The 17,593-nt window shown below is 49.5% G+C and overlaps 1 protein-coding gene across 1 annotated transcript in view; it reads left to right on the top strand.

The window, feature by feature from the left end:
• ARMC9 (armadillo repeat containing 9) overlaps window positions 1–17,593 on the top strand; it is a 231,135-nt gene that overhangs the window by 136,809 nt on the left and 76,733 nt on the right. Inside the window, exons 18-19 of the mRNA XM_060242830.1 lie at window positions 2,418–2,508; window positions 9,469–9,527. Coding sequence (XP_060098813.1) covers window positions 2,418–2,508; window positions 9,469–9,527 — 150 coding nt within the window. The remainder of the gene's footprint in view (window positions 1–2,417; window positions 2,509–9,468; window positions 9,528–17,593) is intronic.

Genomic DNA, 17,593 nt, shown 5'->3' with positions numbered 1-17,593 from the left:
AGGCTTCACGTGGAGGAGCGGGGAATCGAACTCGAATCTCCAGATCAGTCGGCCGCTCTTAACCGCTTGCCTCGAACGCCCCATGCGGTTGCCGTGAGTCGGCCGCGACTTGAGAAGCGAGTAGATATATATAAATAGATAAAGAGCTGCAAGGCCACGCGTGCGGTCCAAGCAGAACGAGTTCCATCGCTCAAAACTGGTTATCTGCAACGAAAATGTGGCCGTAACGGGACTGCAGTGCATTGTGGGAAGGGCGTCTGTCCGCTGCCGCTGTTGTTGCTCGTGATTAATGGGATGAGGCGATGCGGGGGCTTTTCTCCGGCTGCCGTCTTTCGGAGGAGATAACGGCGCCCCTCCATTAAGCAGCCCGGGGAAAGCTGGTCTCGCTCCTGATCGTCCCCCTGTCCCTCTGTCTGGGCCTGGACAGATGGCGCGCTCTTGCCTGCCGCTCTTATCTTATCTCTCTTCCTCGATTCAAAGCTATCTCCGAAAGGCATGACAGCGGGACTTTTAAAATGGTGATTCTAATGGCTTTGATTTTAAATCGTCTCTCGTTCTTTGGTCCTTTGAGGAAAGGACTGTAATTCTGCTTGGCTTAGAACAGGGGTAGGGAGGGGACGTTGGCTTGCCAGATGGGGTTTTTTTGCCTACAACTCCCATCAGCTCCAGCCATTGGCTATGCTGGCTGGGGCTGATGGGAGTTGTAGGGAAAGAACATCTGGAGAGCCAACGTTCCCTACCCCTGGCTTAGAAGAACCCTGGAGAGGGGGTTGGGTATCCTAGGAAGGGAATCGTCTTATTGGCAATTTCTAAGCTGTGCGCTAAAATGCAGGGTGCCAAGTTGGTCCCTTGTGGTTATAGGAAGGGGGGGTGGTTATCCACACTGGCAAGTGTTTCATTAGGACCAATACAGAATCACCAATACAGAATCATTAGAATCACCAATACAGAATCACCAATGCAGAATCATTAGGACCAATACAGAATCACAAAGCGAGCAGCTGGCTCTAAAATGCACAGGCGCTAAAATGCAGGGTGCCAAGTTGGTCCCTTGTGGTTATAGGGGGGGGTGGTTATCCACACAGGCAAGTGTTTCATTAGGACCAATACAGAATCATTAGAATCACCAATACAGAATCACCAATACAGAATCATTAGGACCAATACAGAATCACAAAGTGAGCAGCTGGCTCTAAAATGCACAGGCGCTAAAATGCAGGGTGCCAAGTTGGTCCCTTGTGGTTATAGGGGGGTGGTGGTGGTTATCCACACAGGCAAGTGTTTCATTAGGACCAATACAGAATCACCAATACAGAATCATTAGAATCACCAATACAGAATCATTAGGACCAATACAGAATCACAAAGCGAGCAGCTGGCTTCTGATTGTCTGTTTAAATCAGAACTCCGGAGCTTGTCGCTTTGTGATGTTCAGTTATAAAAATACCAGGTATAAGGCCCATGGTGAAGAAAAACACAAAGGCTCTAGAAAGAGGCTCTGAGCAAGTGTCCCCCCCACACACACACCGCTTGCTGTTTTCCCACCCACCCAAGTGAAAGCATTCACTTGCCCTCACCTCGAGGGGAGCTGATCTCTGCCATCTGGAAAGCAGTTGTAATTCTGACTGATTTCCAGCCCTCGCCTGGAGATAGGCAATAGTGGTCCCACAGGAGGGAATGGCTGATGTGGACGGTGGAGTCTGTGGCATTGTACCTGTCTTGAGGTTCCATCCCTCCTCAAACCCTAACCTCTCCGAGCTCCACCCCTCAAATTTCCAGGAGCTTCCCAATCTGGAGTTGACGGCTGCTAAGTCACACTAGCTGTCATGGGGGGGGCGGGGTGCTTCCTCAGGCGCAAGCGTAGGGACTCATACCCCGAGTCGCATCACCGAGTCACATCACTCTACAGTTCATACAATGTCAAGGAACGCTAGCCATTGATGACTGACACTTTATGAACTGTAGAGTGAGGTGACTCGGTGTAAGAGTCCCTACATCACGCTTGCGCCTGAGGAAGCATTCGAGAAACGGATATCCGACCGGTGTGCTGTCGCGCTGGACCTGGGGACTACCTGTGGATTTTTTGAAAGAGGTGTAGAATCCGCCCTGATTTCAAGACGAACTGTGCATGCGCTTTTAATGAGCTGTGTGGAATGTTGGAAGCTGCTACGGCGCTCAGTTGAAGGGGTCAGTGAGTCATCGTGCGTGAAACAAATTTCACGACATCGAGTGCTTATGAACGGATACAACATTTTGTAATATTTGCAGCGTTTTGTGGTTGTTTTGCCGACAGGCTTTTGGTTTAGTTCTGTCGTGAACCACTTCCCTTTGTTCGGTACTCGCAAAAGCATCGCCAGCAGAAATGACCCTCCGCGGAGGTCACCTGCTCCCACTGTTCTGTTTTCCAACCCCTCCAGGAAATGGAAGACATTCTGCAGTGCTACATCGAGGAAGGAAACGCCGATATGATCCAGCAGATTGAGTTTATCATCAAGCAGCTGAAATCAGGTCAGAGGGACACGGACAATTATCTGGGCTGCAGATCTCTCACAAAAAGCTGCGAAATGCTTGTGCTTTTTTTTTTTTTCTAGGGCAGGGAAACTGAGGTTTTGAGACCAGAAGTGTCGGGTGGTTTCAGGGTCAGTTCCTGTGAACTCTTCTCTTGTCCTGCACCATCCAGAACAGATTTATTTACACACAAGCCCTGCTGGTTTCAGATAAATCCAGGTGGGCCGCTGTGTTGGTGTGAAGCAGTAGAACAAAGCAAAAGTCAAGTTGCACCTTTAAGACCAACAAAAAATGTTAATTGGAATGGAAGCTTTCGTGTGCTAGAAGCACACCTCATCAGACAAAATACGGAATGGCAAGCAGTCCCAAATATAGAGAAAATGGACAGTGAGTTAATACGCAGAATCATGGAAATGTTTTTTAGCAGATTAAAAGAGTCGCTTGGGACAAACACCTCCCCAGGACTGAACAGGGATATTGGCTTTTTTTTTTTAATCTCATTGCATATATTAAGCCCATTTTCACCAAGCATAGCTATATATCCACAGTATTCCAATGTATTTCTCTTTCAGAATAGTGTATCGGAATAATGTTTTTTTGTATTGACATACTCAAATAGGGATACTGGCTGTTTATCTCATTACATATACTAACCCGTCTCCCACTATAATTTAATGTATTCATTTTTCTAATGGCAACCTAGAATTATGTTCATGTGTGTGTTGCGTGTTTAAATCAAACCCCTGAGAAACCGATGCCCTCGTTTTAACCCAGAGCTAACATCACAACAGACTCTCATTTATTGCACTTCACACCCAGGATACTTAACGGGTTTAGTACATGGATATCAGTCTGCTGTTCCAACTTAATTGTTGGTGTTTCAGCCCAGTTAACAAAAGCTAACAAACGCCAGACCCCCAACTCATGAACATAAGAACATAAGAGAAGCCATGATGGATCAGGCCAGTGGCCCATCCAGTCCAACACTCTGTGTCACTTAAGAACATAAGGGAAGCCATGTTGGATCAGGCCAACAGCCCATCCAGTCCAACACTCTGTGTCACATAAGAACATAAGAGAAGCCCTGTTGGATCAGGCCAATGGCCCATCCAGTCCAACACTCTGAGTCACATAAGAGAAGCCATGTTGGATCAGGCCAGTGGCCCATCCAGTCCAACACTCTGTGTCACATAAGAACATGAGAGAAGCCATGATGGATCAGGCCAGTGGCCCATCCAGTCCAACACTCTGTGTCACATAAGAACATGAGAGAAGCCATGATGGATCAGGCCAGTGGCCCATCCAGTCCAACACTCTGTGTCACATAAGAACATATGAGAAACCATGTTGGATCAGGCCAGTGGCCCCTCCAGTCCAACACTCTGTGTCACATAAGAACATAAGAGAAGCCCTGTTGGATCAGGCCAATGGCCCATCCAGTCCAACACTCTGAGTCACATAAGAGAAGCCATGTTGGATCAGGCCAGTGGCCCATCCAGTCCAACACTCTGTGTCACATAAGAACATGAGAGAAGCCATGATGGATCAGGCCAGTGGCCCATCCAGTCCAACACTCTGTGTCACTTAAGAACATAAGGGAAGCCATGTTGGATCAGGCCAACAGCCCATCCAGTCCAACACTCTGTGTCACATAAGAACATGAGAGAAGCCATGATGGATCAGGCCAACGGCCCCTCCAGTCCAACACTCTGTGTCACATAAGAACATAAGAGAAGCCCTGTTGGATCAGGCCAATGGCCCATCCAGTCCAACACTCTGAGTCACATAAGAGAAGCCATGTTGGATCAGGCCAGTGGCCCATCCAGTCCAACACTCTGTGCCACATAAGAACATGAGAGAAGCCATGATGGATCAGGCCAGTGGCCCATCCAGTCCAACACTCTGTGTCACATAAGAACATGAGAGAAGCCATGATGGATCAGGCCAGTGGCCCATCCAGTCCAACACTCTGTGTCACATAAGAAGATATGAGAAACCATGTTGGATCAGGCCAGTGGCCCCTCCAGTCCAACACTCTGTGTCACATAAGAACATAAGAGAAGCCCTGTTGGATCAGGCCAATGGCCCATCCAGTCCAACACTCTGAGTCACATAAGAGAAGCCATGTTGGATCAGGCCAGTGGCCCATCCAGTCCAACACTCTGTGTCACATAAGAACATGAGAGAAGCCATGATGGATCAGGCCAGTGGCCCATCCAGTCCAACACTCTGTGTCACATAAGAACATGAGAGAAGCCATGATGGATCAGGCCAGTGGCCCATCCAGTCCAACACTCTGTGTCACATAAGAACATATGAGAAACCATGTTGGATCAGGCCAGTGGCCCCTCCAGTCCAACACTCTGTGTCACATAAGAACATAAGAGAAGCCATGTTGGATCAGGCCAGTGGCCCCTCCAGTCCAACACTCTGTGTCACATAAGAACATAAGAGAAGCCATGTTGGATCAGGCCAATGGCCCCTCCAGTCCAACACTCTGTGTCACATAAGAACATGAGAGAAGCCATGTTGGATCAGGCCAGTGGCCCATCCAGTCCAACACCCCGTGTCACAGAAGAACATAAGAGAAGCCATGTTGGATCAGGCCAGTGGCCCATCCAGTCCAACACTCTGTGTCACATAAGAACATAAGAGAAGCCATGTTGGATCAGGCCAGTGGCCCATCAAGTCCAACACTCTGTGTCACATAAGAACATAAGAGAAGCCATGTTAGATCAGGCCAATGGCCCATCCAGTCCAACACTCTGTGTCGCACAGTGGCCAAAAAATTTTTATATATATATATACACACACTGTGGCTAATAGCCACTGATGGACCTCTGCTCCATATTTTTATCTAAACCCCTCTTGAAGGTAGCCATGCTTGTGGCCGCCACCACCTCCTGTGGCAGTGAATTCCACATGTTAATCACCCTTTGGGTGAAGAAGTACTTCCTTTTATCCGTTTTAACCTGTCTGTTCAGCAATTTCATCGAATGCCCACGAGTTCTTGTATTGTGAGAAAGGGAGAAAAGTACCTCTTTCTCTACTTTCTCCATCCCATGCATTATCTTGTAAACCTCTATCATGTCACCCCGCAGTCGACGTTTCTCCAAGCTAAAGAGTCCCAAGCGTTTCAACCTTTCTTCATAGGGAAAGTGTTCCAGCCCTTTAATCATTCTAGTTGCCCTTTTCTGGACTTTCTCCAATGCTATAATATCCTTTTTGAGGTGCGGCGACCAGAACTGCACACAGTACTCCAAATGAGACTGCACCATCGATTTATACAGAGGCATTATGATACTGGCTGATTTGTTTCTAATTCCCTTCCTAATAATTCCCAGCATGGCGTTGGCCTTTTTTATTGCAAACGCACACTGTCTTGACATTTTCAGTGAGTTCTCTACCACGACCCCCAGATCTCTCTCTTGGTCAGTCTCTGCCAGTTCACACCCCATGATTCTTTTAATCTGCTAAAAAACATTTCCATGACTGCATACTAACTCACTGCCCACATTCTCTATATTTCCATACTTTTGTCTGATGCAGTCTGCTTAGAGCACACAAAAGCTTCCATTCCGAATAAAACTTTGTTGGTCTTAAGGGTGCTGCTTGACTCCCGCTTGGTTTCCGAGAAGTTCGTGCAGCTTGATGCTAAGCTTGCTTTAACGTTTCTCTTGAGTCTGAGATGGTCCCCCCCGTGAGCCTGCTTTCTCTTTACCGCCTTCAGGTGATTTCAATCAGCGCTCCCTCTAAGCCGTGGACTGTTGTGAGCAAAAACGTCTGCTTTGCGAGCTACTGGCGTTAAAGCTGGGCGCTGCGGCGGAAATTATTGCGCTCTGGGGCCATTTTTCCGGCGCGAAGACAAAAAAATGTGCGAGCTGGAGTAAAAAAACCTTGGGAGCTAGCCCACACTGACTCAGCTTAGAGGAAACAGGAGGTGGCGGCGGCTACAAGCATGGCCAGCTTCAAGAGGAGGTTAGATAAAAATATGGAGCAGAGGTCCATCAGTGGCTATTAGCCACAGTGTGTATATATATATGTGTGTGTATATATAATTTTTTTGGCCACTGTGTGACACAGAGTGTTGGACTGGATGGGCCACTGGCCTGATCCAACATGGCTTCTCTAATGTTCTTATGTGACACAGAGTGTTGGACTGGAGGGGCCATTGGCCTGATCCAACATGGCTTCTCTAATGTTCTTATGTGACACAGAGTGTTGGACTGGATGGGCCATTGGCCTGATCCAACATGGCTTCTCTTATGTTCTTATGTGACACAGAGTGTTGGACTGGATGGGCCAATGGCCTGATCCAACAGGGCTTCTCTTATGTTCTTATGTGACACAGAGTGTTGGACTGGATGGGCCATTGGCCTGATCCAACATGGCTTCTTTTATGTTCTTATGTGACACAGAGTGTCGGACTGGATGGGCCGTTGGCCTGATCCAACATGGCTTCTTTTATGTTCTTATGTGACACAGAGTGTCGGACTGGATGGGCCGTTGGCCTGATCCAACAGGGCTTCTCTTATGTTCTTATGTGACACAGAGTGTCGGACTGGATGGGCCGTTGGCCTGATCCAACAGGGCTTCTCTTATGTTCTTATGTGACACAGAGTGTTGGACCGGATGGGCCACTGGCCTGATCCAACATGGCTTCTTTTATGTTCTTATGTGACACAGAGTGTCGGACTGGATGGGCCGTTGGCCTGATCCAACATGGCTTCTCTTATGTTCTTATGTGACACAGAGTGTTGGACTGGATGGGCCACTGGCCTGATCCAACATGGCTTCTTTTATGTTCTTATGTGACACAGAGTGTCGGACTGGATGGGCCATTGGCCTGATCCAACAGGGCTTCTCTTATGTTCTTATGTGACACAGAGTGTTGGACTGGATGGGCCACTGGCCTGATCCAACATGGCTTCTTTTATGTTCTTATGTGACACAGAGTGTCGGACTGGATGGGCCGTTGGCCTGATCCAACAGGGCTTCTCTTATGTTCTTATGTGACACAGAGTGTTGGACTGGATGGGCCACTGGCCTGATCCAACATGGCTTCTTTTATGCTCTTATGTGACACAGAGTGTCGGACTGGATGGGCCGTTGGCCTGATCCAACATGGCTTCTCTTATGTTCTTATGTGACACAGAGTGTTGGACTGGATGGGCCACTGGCCTGATCCAAATGGCTTCTTTTATGTTCTTATGTGACACAGAGTGTCGGACTGGATGGGCCGTTGGCCTGATCCAACAGGGCTTCTTTTATGTTCTTATGTGGCACAGAGTGTCGGACTGGATGGGCCACTGGCCTGATCCAACATGGCTTCTCTTATGTTCTTATGTGACTCAGAGTGTTGGACTGGAGGGGCCACTGGCCTGATCCAACATGGCTTCTTTTATGTTCTTATGTGACACAGAGTGTCGGACTGGATGGGCCGTTGGCCTGATCCAACATGGCTTCTCTTATGTTCTTATTTGACTCAGAGTGTTGGACTGGAGGGGCCACTGGCCTGATCCAACATGGCTTCTTTTATGTTCTTATGTGACACAGAGTGTCGGACTGGATGGGCCGTTGGCCTGATCCAACATGGCTTCTCTTATGTTCTTATGTGACTCAGAGTGTTGGACTGGAGGGGCCACTGGCCTGATCCAACATGGCTTCTTTTATGTTCTTATGTGACACAGAGTGTTGGACTGGAGGGGCCATTGGCCTGATCCAACATGGCTTCTCTTATGTTCTTATTTGTTTTGTGGGACGGGCATAAATGAGACCTTGTTTGGCTGGACCATGTTGGTCCGGGCCATGTGTGGACCTATTTAAGGTTAGGTAGTAGAAATATAAACTTTACAAAGGACACAAGTACAATTAAATATATTTTTTTAAAAAGGTGCTGTCTTTGTATTTCTCCCATGGGATCCAAGGAACTGGGCAAAGGAAGCTCTGGCTCTTTCCTTCCTTCCCCAGGGAACCAGGAGGGGGAGGAGCCTCAGCTAATAGAAGGAAGAGAGGCTTGACTCAGTAGCTCTTCTGTGTGATTGAGAGAGCCTGGCAAAGCAAGCTCTCCTTCCTCCCCCTTCCTCCCCAAGGGAGGAGCCTCAGCCAGAGGAGAAAATAGAGGTTTTGCTCTGTAGCTCCTGTGCAATTGGCAAGCCTTGTAAAAGCAAGCTGTTATGCAGAAGGAAGGAAGATACAAGGAGAAGGAAGCAGATGACGGCCAGTTGCTCAGGGGCCTGAGAGGGCCCCCGGACTGCGGATTCGACACCCCTGCATTAGGAGGCCAGAATGCAACTTGCTCTGTACATTATGACACATTACTCTTAATCGAATTTTTTAAAATTTTGCAGAGGTGCCCTTGAATGTTTTTTACAGGGCCGTTTGCCTACACCATAAAGTCAGCACGCAGCCGCGTCGCTATGAGTTTAATTTCCTTGTACAGGGATCCCCAGCGTGCCACCCGCGGGTGCAGTGGTGCCCGCTGGCACCTTTCCAGATGTTTTTAGAAAGTGGGTGGGATCAGCGGGAAGCTCCACCCTGGTGGACTGAGCCCGCTGTACCTCTCTTCGCTTCCAGGTTCCTTTGAATATCTGTACAAAAGAGAATTGCAAATGAATGTAACTGCATGGTTGTGTGTTGCGTGCTCACACTTTTGATCCAGTAGCTAGGGATTGTCTGCTGCTTGTATCAGGATGTTTCTCCGGGTTCATACACAGACGGGCTACACTGTGGTAGGAAGCTCTCCCACGCAGGAAGATGAGTTGTTTTGAATCCCCCCCGTTCGTTCCAAGGAGAACTCGCCCCCTGGATAGCGGCCAAGGACAGCGATAATGCGTACTTGATGCCACGAAAGACGTTTCAGGAAAGAGACGCTTATTAAAGCTTCTGATGAGCGGAAAAGCCAAGAACTTGGCTCGTTTTCTCAATTGCTCTCCCCCCTTTCCCCCCGTTATCTTTCAGAGGAGTCATTGGATGACAGTGCGGAGTCCGACGATGAGGAGAAGGAAGATAATAGTGAAGTAAGTGCGGAGAGCTTTCCGGAAGCCCAGCAGCATTTTACCACAACGGTTAGCCGTCCTTTCTCCATGGCATTCGGGACGCCACAAGTGGGGTTGTGTGACTTCATCCTTCTGAAATCCCTGCGGCGTTCGTTAGGCTGAGGGAATGTGACTCCCAGGAGGTGATTCACAGGTAGCGTTGCCAACTACCAGATAGCGCAAAACACAAGGAGGCTGCGAAACAATATACTTTGTAAACAATAATTACAACCAGTAAATCACAGCTTAATATAGAAACTACACACACTCCAGTACTGCAGTCCTAAGCTCTGCTCATGACCTGAGTTCGATCCCTGGTGGAAGCTGGGTTTTCTGGTAGCCGGCTCGAGGTTGACTCAGCCTTCCATCCTTCCGAGGTGGGGAAAATGAGTTCCCAGCTTGCTGAGAGAGTGGAGGGTGAGAGGGTGGAGCTGAGAGAGCTCTGACAGAAGCTGCACTTTCAAGGACAGCTCTGCCAGAGCTATGGCTGACCCAAGGCCATTCCAGCAGCTGCAAGTGGAGGAGTGGGGAATCAAACCCGCTTCTCCCAGATAAGAGTCCGCACACTTAACCACTACACCAAACTGGGTCTGTAATGCCAGGTAGTGGAGATATAAACTTTATAAAGGACAAAGGCAAGCACAATTAAAGATTTTGTCCCATGTGATTGAGAAAGAACCCAGTGGCGCAGAGTGTTAAAGCTGCAGTACTGCAGTCCTAAGCTCTGCTCACGACCTCAGTTCGATCCCTGGCGGAAGCTGGGTTTTCAGATAGCCGACTCGAGGTTGACTCAACCTTCCATATGAAAACACATGAAACTGCCTTATACTGAATCCATCAAAGTCAGTCTTGTCTACTCAGACCGGCAGCGGCTCTCCAGGGTCTCAAGCTGAGGTTTTTCACACCTATTTGCCTCAACCCTTTTTAGTTGGAGATGCCGGGGATTGAACCTGGGACCTTCTGCTTACCAAGCAGATGCTCTACCGCTGAGCCACAGCCCCATTTATGGCTCTCCAGGGTCTCAAGCTGAGGTTTTTCACACCTATTTGCCTTGTCCCTTTTGAGTTGGAGATGCCGGGGATTGAAGCTGGGACCTTCTGCTTACCAAGCAGATGCTCTACCGCTGAGCCACCGTCCCTCCCATCCTTCCGAGGTCGGTCAAATGAGTCCCCAACTTGCTGGGGGGGAAGTGTAGATGACTGGGGAAGGCAATGGCAAACCACCCCTTAAAATGTTGTGAAAACAGCATCACCCCAAAGTCGGAAACGACTGGTGCTTGCACAGGGGACCTTTGCTTTCCCAACTGCACTCTGCAGCTTACAATCTCCTTTCCTTCACTACTGAAACCCCGCTCTCCTCCACCTCCACCCCCAAAACCTCCAGGTATTTCCCAACTCTGAGCTTGCAGCTCTAAGCAGCGGGCCTCAGACCTGAGAAGGGATTTGACCTCTGTGGTGCCCACATCCCTCTCTTTTTTTGTTGCTGTAATTGTACATTACAGAACATGGATGATTCCTCCTAAGAACTAATTCAGGGCTTGAGAGCCAGTCTGGTATAGTGGTGAAGTGCGCGGACTCTTTATCTGGGAGAACCGGGTTTGATTCCCCACTCCTCCACTTGCAGCTGCCGAAATGGGCTTGGGTCAGCCATAGCTCTTGCAGAGCTGTCCTTGAAAGTGCAGCTTCTGTCAGAGCTCTCTCAGCTCCACCCACCTCACGGGGTGTCTGTTGTGGGGGAGGAAGGCAGAGGAGATTTAAAGCTCTTCTGAGATTCAGAGTATGGGAGGGGGGTATAAATCCAATATCATCATCATCTACTCCTCCTCCTCCTTCACCTCCTCCTTCTTCTGTACTCCATTTTTTATGTGGCATTTCTACTGTTTTTAACAGGGAGCTAAGCTTGCCAGCCTCCAGGTGGCACCTGAGGATCAGTGTGCCCTCTAAACTGCGGAGTCTTGTGGGCAAAAATTCTACTTTGTGAGCTAGTGGTATTAAAGTTGTGAGCTACTGCGTCAATTAGCTTGCTCTGTGGCCGTTTTTCCTGAGCTCGAACAGAAATGTGTGCAAAGGGAAAGTCCCCCGTGCAAGCACCAGTCGTTTCCGACTCTGGGGTGACGTTGCTTTCACGACGCTTTCGCGGCAGTCTTTTGACGGGGTGGTTTTACGGGATGACTTCCCCAGTGATCTACGCTTTCCCCCCAGCAAGCTGGGGACTCATTTGACCGACTTCAGGAGGATGGAAGGCTGAGTCAACCTCGAGCCCGCTACCTGAAAACCCAACTTCCGCCAGGGATCGAACTCAAGTCGTGAGCGGAGCTTAGGACTTCAGTACTGCAGCTTTAACGCTCTGCGCCACGGGGCCGTAGTCCTAAAAAACTGCAGGCTAGCTCACATTAACTCAGCTTAGAGGGAACGCCGCTGGGCATCCCCCAGAATTGCAGCTCATCCGCAGACTACAGGGAATCAGTTCCCCCCGGAGCAAATGGAAACTTTGGAGGGCAAACCCCTACAGCAGGGGTGGCCAACAGTAGCTCTCCAGATGTGGCGGGGTTTTTTTTGCCTACATCTCCCATCAGCCCCAGCCATTGGCCATGCTGGCTGGGGCTGATGGGAGTTGTAGGCAAAAAAAAAAAAAAATCTGTAATAGTGGGATGTAGGCTGGCATTCCATGTGCTTCCACTTGAGCTGCCACCGCTGGCAGTTTGGTGTAGTGGTTAAGTGTGTGGACTCTTATCTGGAAGAACCGGGTTTGATTCCCCACTCCTCCACTTGCAGCTGCTGGATTGGCCTTGGGTCAGCCAGAGCTCTCTTATCTGGGAGAACCGGGTTTGATTCCCCACTCCTCCACTTGCAGCTGCTGGAATGGCCTTGGGTCAGCCAGAGCTCTCTTATCTGGGAGAACCGGCTTTGATTCCCCACTCCTCCACTTGCAGCTGCTGGATTGGCCTTGGGTCAGCCAGAGCTCTCTTATCTGGGAGAACCGGCTTTGATTCCCCATTCCTCCACTTGCAGCTGCTGGATTGGCCTTGGGTCAGCCCAGAGCTCTCTTATCTGGGAGAAACCGGCTTTGATTCCCCACTCCTCCACTTGCAGCTGCTGGATTGGCCTTGGGTTCACCATTAGCTCTGGCAGAGGTTGTCCTTGAAAGGGCAGCTGCTGGGAGAGCCCTCTCCAGCCCCACCCACCTCACAGGGTTTGATTCCCCACTCCTCCATTTGCAGCTGCCTTGGAATGGCCTTGGGTCAGCCAGAGCTCTCTTATCTGGGAGAACCGGCTTTGATTCCCCATTCCTCCACTTGCAGCTGCTGGATTGGCCTTGGGTCAGCCAGAGCTCTCTTATCTGGGAGAACCGGCTTTGATTCCCCACTCCTCCACTTGCAGCTGCTGGATTGGCCTTGGGTTCACCATTAGCTCTGGCAGAGGTTGTCCTTGAAAGGGCAGCTGCTGGGAGAGCCCTCTCCAGCCCCACCCACCTCACAGGATGTCTGTTGTGGGGGGAGAAGATACAGGAGATTGTAAGCCGCTCTGAGTCTCTGATTCAGAGAGAAGGGCGGGGTATAAATCTGCAATTCTTCTTCTTCTGGTGTCTCTCTCTCGGCACAACTGCACTCAGTGGGAAGATGTCCTGGCAGAACACTGGGGCGTAAATATAGCCAATCATCGAGGGCTTGAAAAGCCTATTTGTCAGGGCCCAGCCTTCATCTTCCGCTCCGCAAGTCCAAAAAAAGAGGTGCTCTGTGCGCTATTTAAAGCAAAGCTCCGGGAGTACGGCTGGCAGTGGCCAAGTCGCTCTGGGAAGGATCTGCCGGGGACTTCTCTTCTGTAGGCGCCGCTGAAATTCATCGGAGCTGCACAAGAGCAGATTCCCCCCCTTCTCCTCTCTCAAGTCACAGAGGGACCTTTCATCCCCCGGAACAGAAAGGAAGTGAATTCTCAGCTTTATAGAGAACCAGCTTGCTTACTTATGCACTCCGGGAAGACCTCAGGCTTTTGAACGCTTCAAACACAGCATGGGTGTGGAAGAGCCAGTTCTGTGGTCTTTCCTCCAGGGCCCCGCAGAGCTGATGGTTTTTCAGACGCTCTGAACTGATACGAGAGACGCGGGGCTTTTCTTGTAGCAGGAACTTCTTGGCATACTAGGCCCCCGCGCACCCCTGATGTAGCCAATCCCCCAAGAGCTTACAGGGCTCTTCGTACAGGACCTACTGTAAGCTCCAGGAGGATAGGCTAAGGGGTGTGTGGCCTAAGATGCAAAGGAGTTCCTGCTACAAAAAAAAAAAAAAAAGACCTGCGAGAGAGGAGACATCATTTATTGATGTGCGTGTTACTGTATTTCTGTCCCGCTGTTGTTTGCAGCCGGACAAACCTGCTGAACTTTTTTTTTTACCAAAACGACAGAGTCCAGGAAGCTTTTTTAAAGACTAACAGATTTTAATTGTAGTGTAAGCTTTGAAGAAAACACAGCTCTCTTCGTCAGAGGCATCTGACAAAGAGAGCTGTTGTTTCTCAAAAGCTTACGCTACAATAAAATGTGTTAAAGCCTTAAAGGTGCTTACTGGACTCGTTACTGTTATGCAGCAACAGACTAGCAAGGCTAACTCCTCTGGGTCTTTTTTGGAAGAAGAAGAAGAAGAAGAAGAAGAAGAAGAAGAAGAAGAAGAAGAAGAAGAAGAAGAAGAAGAAGAAGAAGAAGAAGAAGAAGAAGAAGAAGAAGAAGAAGAAGAAGAAGAAGAAGAAGAAGAAGAAGAAGAAGAAGAAGAAGAAGAAGAAGAAGATATAGGATTTATATCCCGCCCTCCACTCCGAAGAGTCTCAGAGCGGCTCACAATCTCCTTTACCTTCCTCCCCCACAGCAGACACCCTGTGAGGTAGATGAAGATATTGGATTTATATATCCTGCCCACCACTCCGAAGAGTCTCAGAGCGGCTCACAACCTCCTTTCCCCTTCCTCCCCCACAAAGACACCCTGTGAGGTAGATGAAGATATTGGATTTATATCCCGCCCTCCCACTCCGAAGAGTCTCAGAGCGGCTCACAATCTCCTTTCCCTTCCTCCCCCACAACAGACACCCTGTGAGGTAGATGAAGATATTGGATTTATATCCCGCCCTCCACTCCGAAGAGTCTCAGAGCGGCTCACAATCTCGTTTACCTTCCTCCCCCACAACAGACACCCTGTGAGGTAGATGAAGATATTGGATTTATATCCCGCCCTCCACTCTGAAGAGTCTCAGAGGCGGCTCACAATCTCCTTTCCCTTCCTCCCCCACAACAGACACCCTGTGATGTGGGTGGGGCTGAGAGAGCTCTCCCAGAAGCTGCCCTTTCAAGGACAACCTCTGCCAGAGCTATGGCTGACCCAAGGCCATGCTAGCAGGGTGCAAGTGGAGGAGTGGGGAATCAAACCCAGTTCTCCCAGATAAGAGACCAGTGAGTATAGCAGGTCAGTAGAAAAAAATGAGCGTGTGCCCTATTCTATTTATTTAATGTGTATCCTGCCTACTTTCCTTCTGGGAATCTGACGCGGCTTCCGTCGTTCTCCTCTCCTCTGTCCTGCCCTCACAACAGCCCTGTGAGGTAGGCGAGGCTGGAGTGTGCCACCGGCCCAAGGGCACCTAGCAAGTTTCAGGCAGAGTGGGGATTTGAGTTGCCCAGATTCTGCTCCAACACGGTAATCACTACACCAGGCTGGCTCTCTGAAGGCATCCATGACACCAGCCTGCTCTAGGAATTGCCAGAAACACTGTGACCTCTGGTTTTATCATAGAGTTTCCAGTGATTCCTAGAGAGACATTGATGCGACATCCAGGTTTCCCCAGAAGTGACATCACGCTGTCAATGATGGCTGTTTCCTGTAATTGTCTCCTGGTAATTGCCAGCCCTGTTCAGTGTACACAAAACCCACCTTGCCTCCGTTGGCAGGGTTTCACGCTCCTAATGCACACCGTTTCTCCACTTCATCCCCACCCTCAAACAAGTGATATTTGGCTCATTTGAGATGTTAGCAAAGGCCGATGGACTGCTGCAGTGACCCCCGGATCTCTCTTTTGCTCTGTTTGCATTTATCAAGGCTGCGAGTGCCGGTTTCCCAGGTACATCTTTTAAACAGTCCAGGGACAGGTTTTCCTTCCTATCAGGACAAGGGGCAAAGAGCATTTCTGAGAGCGGAAATGCTTGCTTGTGACCGACGAGCCCTCATGCTCAAACTCCTTTGAGCCCTTTCCAAAGCCGTGAAGCTCACATGGCTGTTTGTCGGTTAAATCGGGTCCATGGATCCTGCGCTCAGTCCAGTGGCCCCTTAAAAACCAGCAACCTTTCCAGGGTCGAAGTTTTCCAAAGTCAAGCTTCCTTGTAGGGCCCCTATTTGTGTCTGAATATCCCCACCCTTTCCCCTGAACTGCTCCTTTCCATGCAGATCGATCCGAACGGGCAGCCGTGTTGGCCTGAAGCGGTAGAACAAAGTAGGAGTCAAGTGGTGCCTTTAAGACCAACGAAGTTTCATTCAGAACGGAAGCTTTCGTGCGCTCCAAGCGCACTTCATAGGACGAGGAATCGGGTACAGTGGGCAGAGCTGCGCAGAGCTGGTAGGCAGCGGTTTGGAATGCAAAATGGTACAGATTTAAAATCCAACGGCAGAACAGTAAAACTTAACAAATCGAGCAAACCTTGGATCTGGGTAGCGCGAGCATGAAAAACCAATAAAATGCTCATGCTACCCAGATCAAAGGTTTGCTCAGCTTGTTAATTTACTGTTCTGTCGTTGGATTTTAAATCTGTACCCATTTTGCATTCCCACCGCTGCCTACCAGCTCAGCTCGGCTCTGCTCTCCGTCTACCTAATCCCCAATCGTCTGAAGAAATGTGCTTAGAGCACATGAAAGCTTCCGTTCTGAATAAAACTTTGTTGTTGAAAGGTGCAACCTTGACTCTTGCTTTGTTCTTCTGTTCCTTCCGTGGCTTTCTTGCATCGTGATCTCATTTTACCTGCACAGTAGCCACTGAGACAGGTTAGATGTTGAGAAGGAAGGGAGAGAGAGAATCCTCAACCCCCCTGCTCCCAGACCCATCTGCTGATTTCTTTGAAATCCGGCGTGTTATCTGTGGCAGCACATCAGCTCCTTTTGGTTTCCTTGTGATGGAAAGAGGTGCGCCTGACCGTTGCTATGCGAGGAATGTGCTTTTGTTGATTCGTTCGCCAACACCAGGGCATTGTTCTTTTGGGTACGGGTGGGGGAGAGGTGAAATCTCGTCCTTTTATATAGTTGTCCTTGTGTTGTAGATACACACACTTACTGCCCGAGTAATAATTCTTGCTGCCCAGGAACAAACTGCAAAGTAAAAGTGGCTCCAGAGTGAGCTAAGCTGAGGGGCCACTGCAGGGTTGCCACCTCGGCGTTGGGAAATACCTGGAGATTTCGAGGGAGGAGCCTGTGGTGGGTGTTACTTCCGACTTACAGTAATTCGTGAGTTCATAGACACCTGAGCATACTTGGAACATACGAAGCTGCCTTCTAGTGAATCAGACCCTCAGTCCATCAAAGTCAGTATTGTCTACTCAGACTGGCAGCGGCTCTCCAGGGTCTCAAGCTGAGGTTTTTTTCACACCTATTTGCCTGGACCCTTTTTAGTTGGAGATGCCGGGGATTGAACCTGGGACCTTCTGCGTGCCAAGCAGACACTCTGCCACTGAGCTACAGCCCCATTTCATGGCTCTCCAGGGTCTCAGGCTGAGGTCTTTCCCATCAACTCCTGCATAGTCCTTTTAACTCTCCAGGGTCTTAGGCTGAGGTCTTTCCCATCACCTCCTGCCTGGTTCCTTTTAACTGGAGATGCCGGGGATTGAACCTGGGACCTTCTGCGTGCCAAGCAGACACTCTGCCACTGAGCTACAGCCCCACTTCATGGCTCTCCAGGGTCTTAGGCTGAGGTCTTTCCCATCACCTTCTGCCTGGTTCCTTTTAACTGGAGATGCCGGGGATTGAACCTGGGACTTTCTGCATGCCAAACAGATGCTCTACCACTGAGCCACAGCCCCCCATCCTTAGCTC

This window comes from Heteronotia binoei, chromosome 6, assembly GCF_032191835.1.
Source record: "Heteronotia binoei isolate CCM8104 ecotype False Entrance Well chromosome 6, APGP_CSIRO_Hbin_v1, whole genome shotgun sequence".
Classification (NCBI taxonomy): domain Eukaryota; kingdom Metazoa; phylum Chordata; class Lepidosauria; order Squamata; family Gekkonidae; genus Heteronotia; species Heteronotia binoei.
This window is presented reverse-complemented; position numbering and strand designations above follow the sequence as displayed.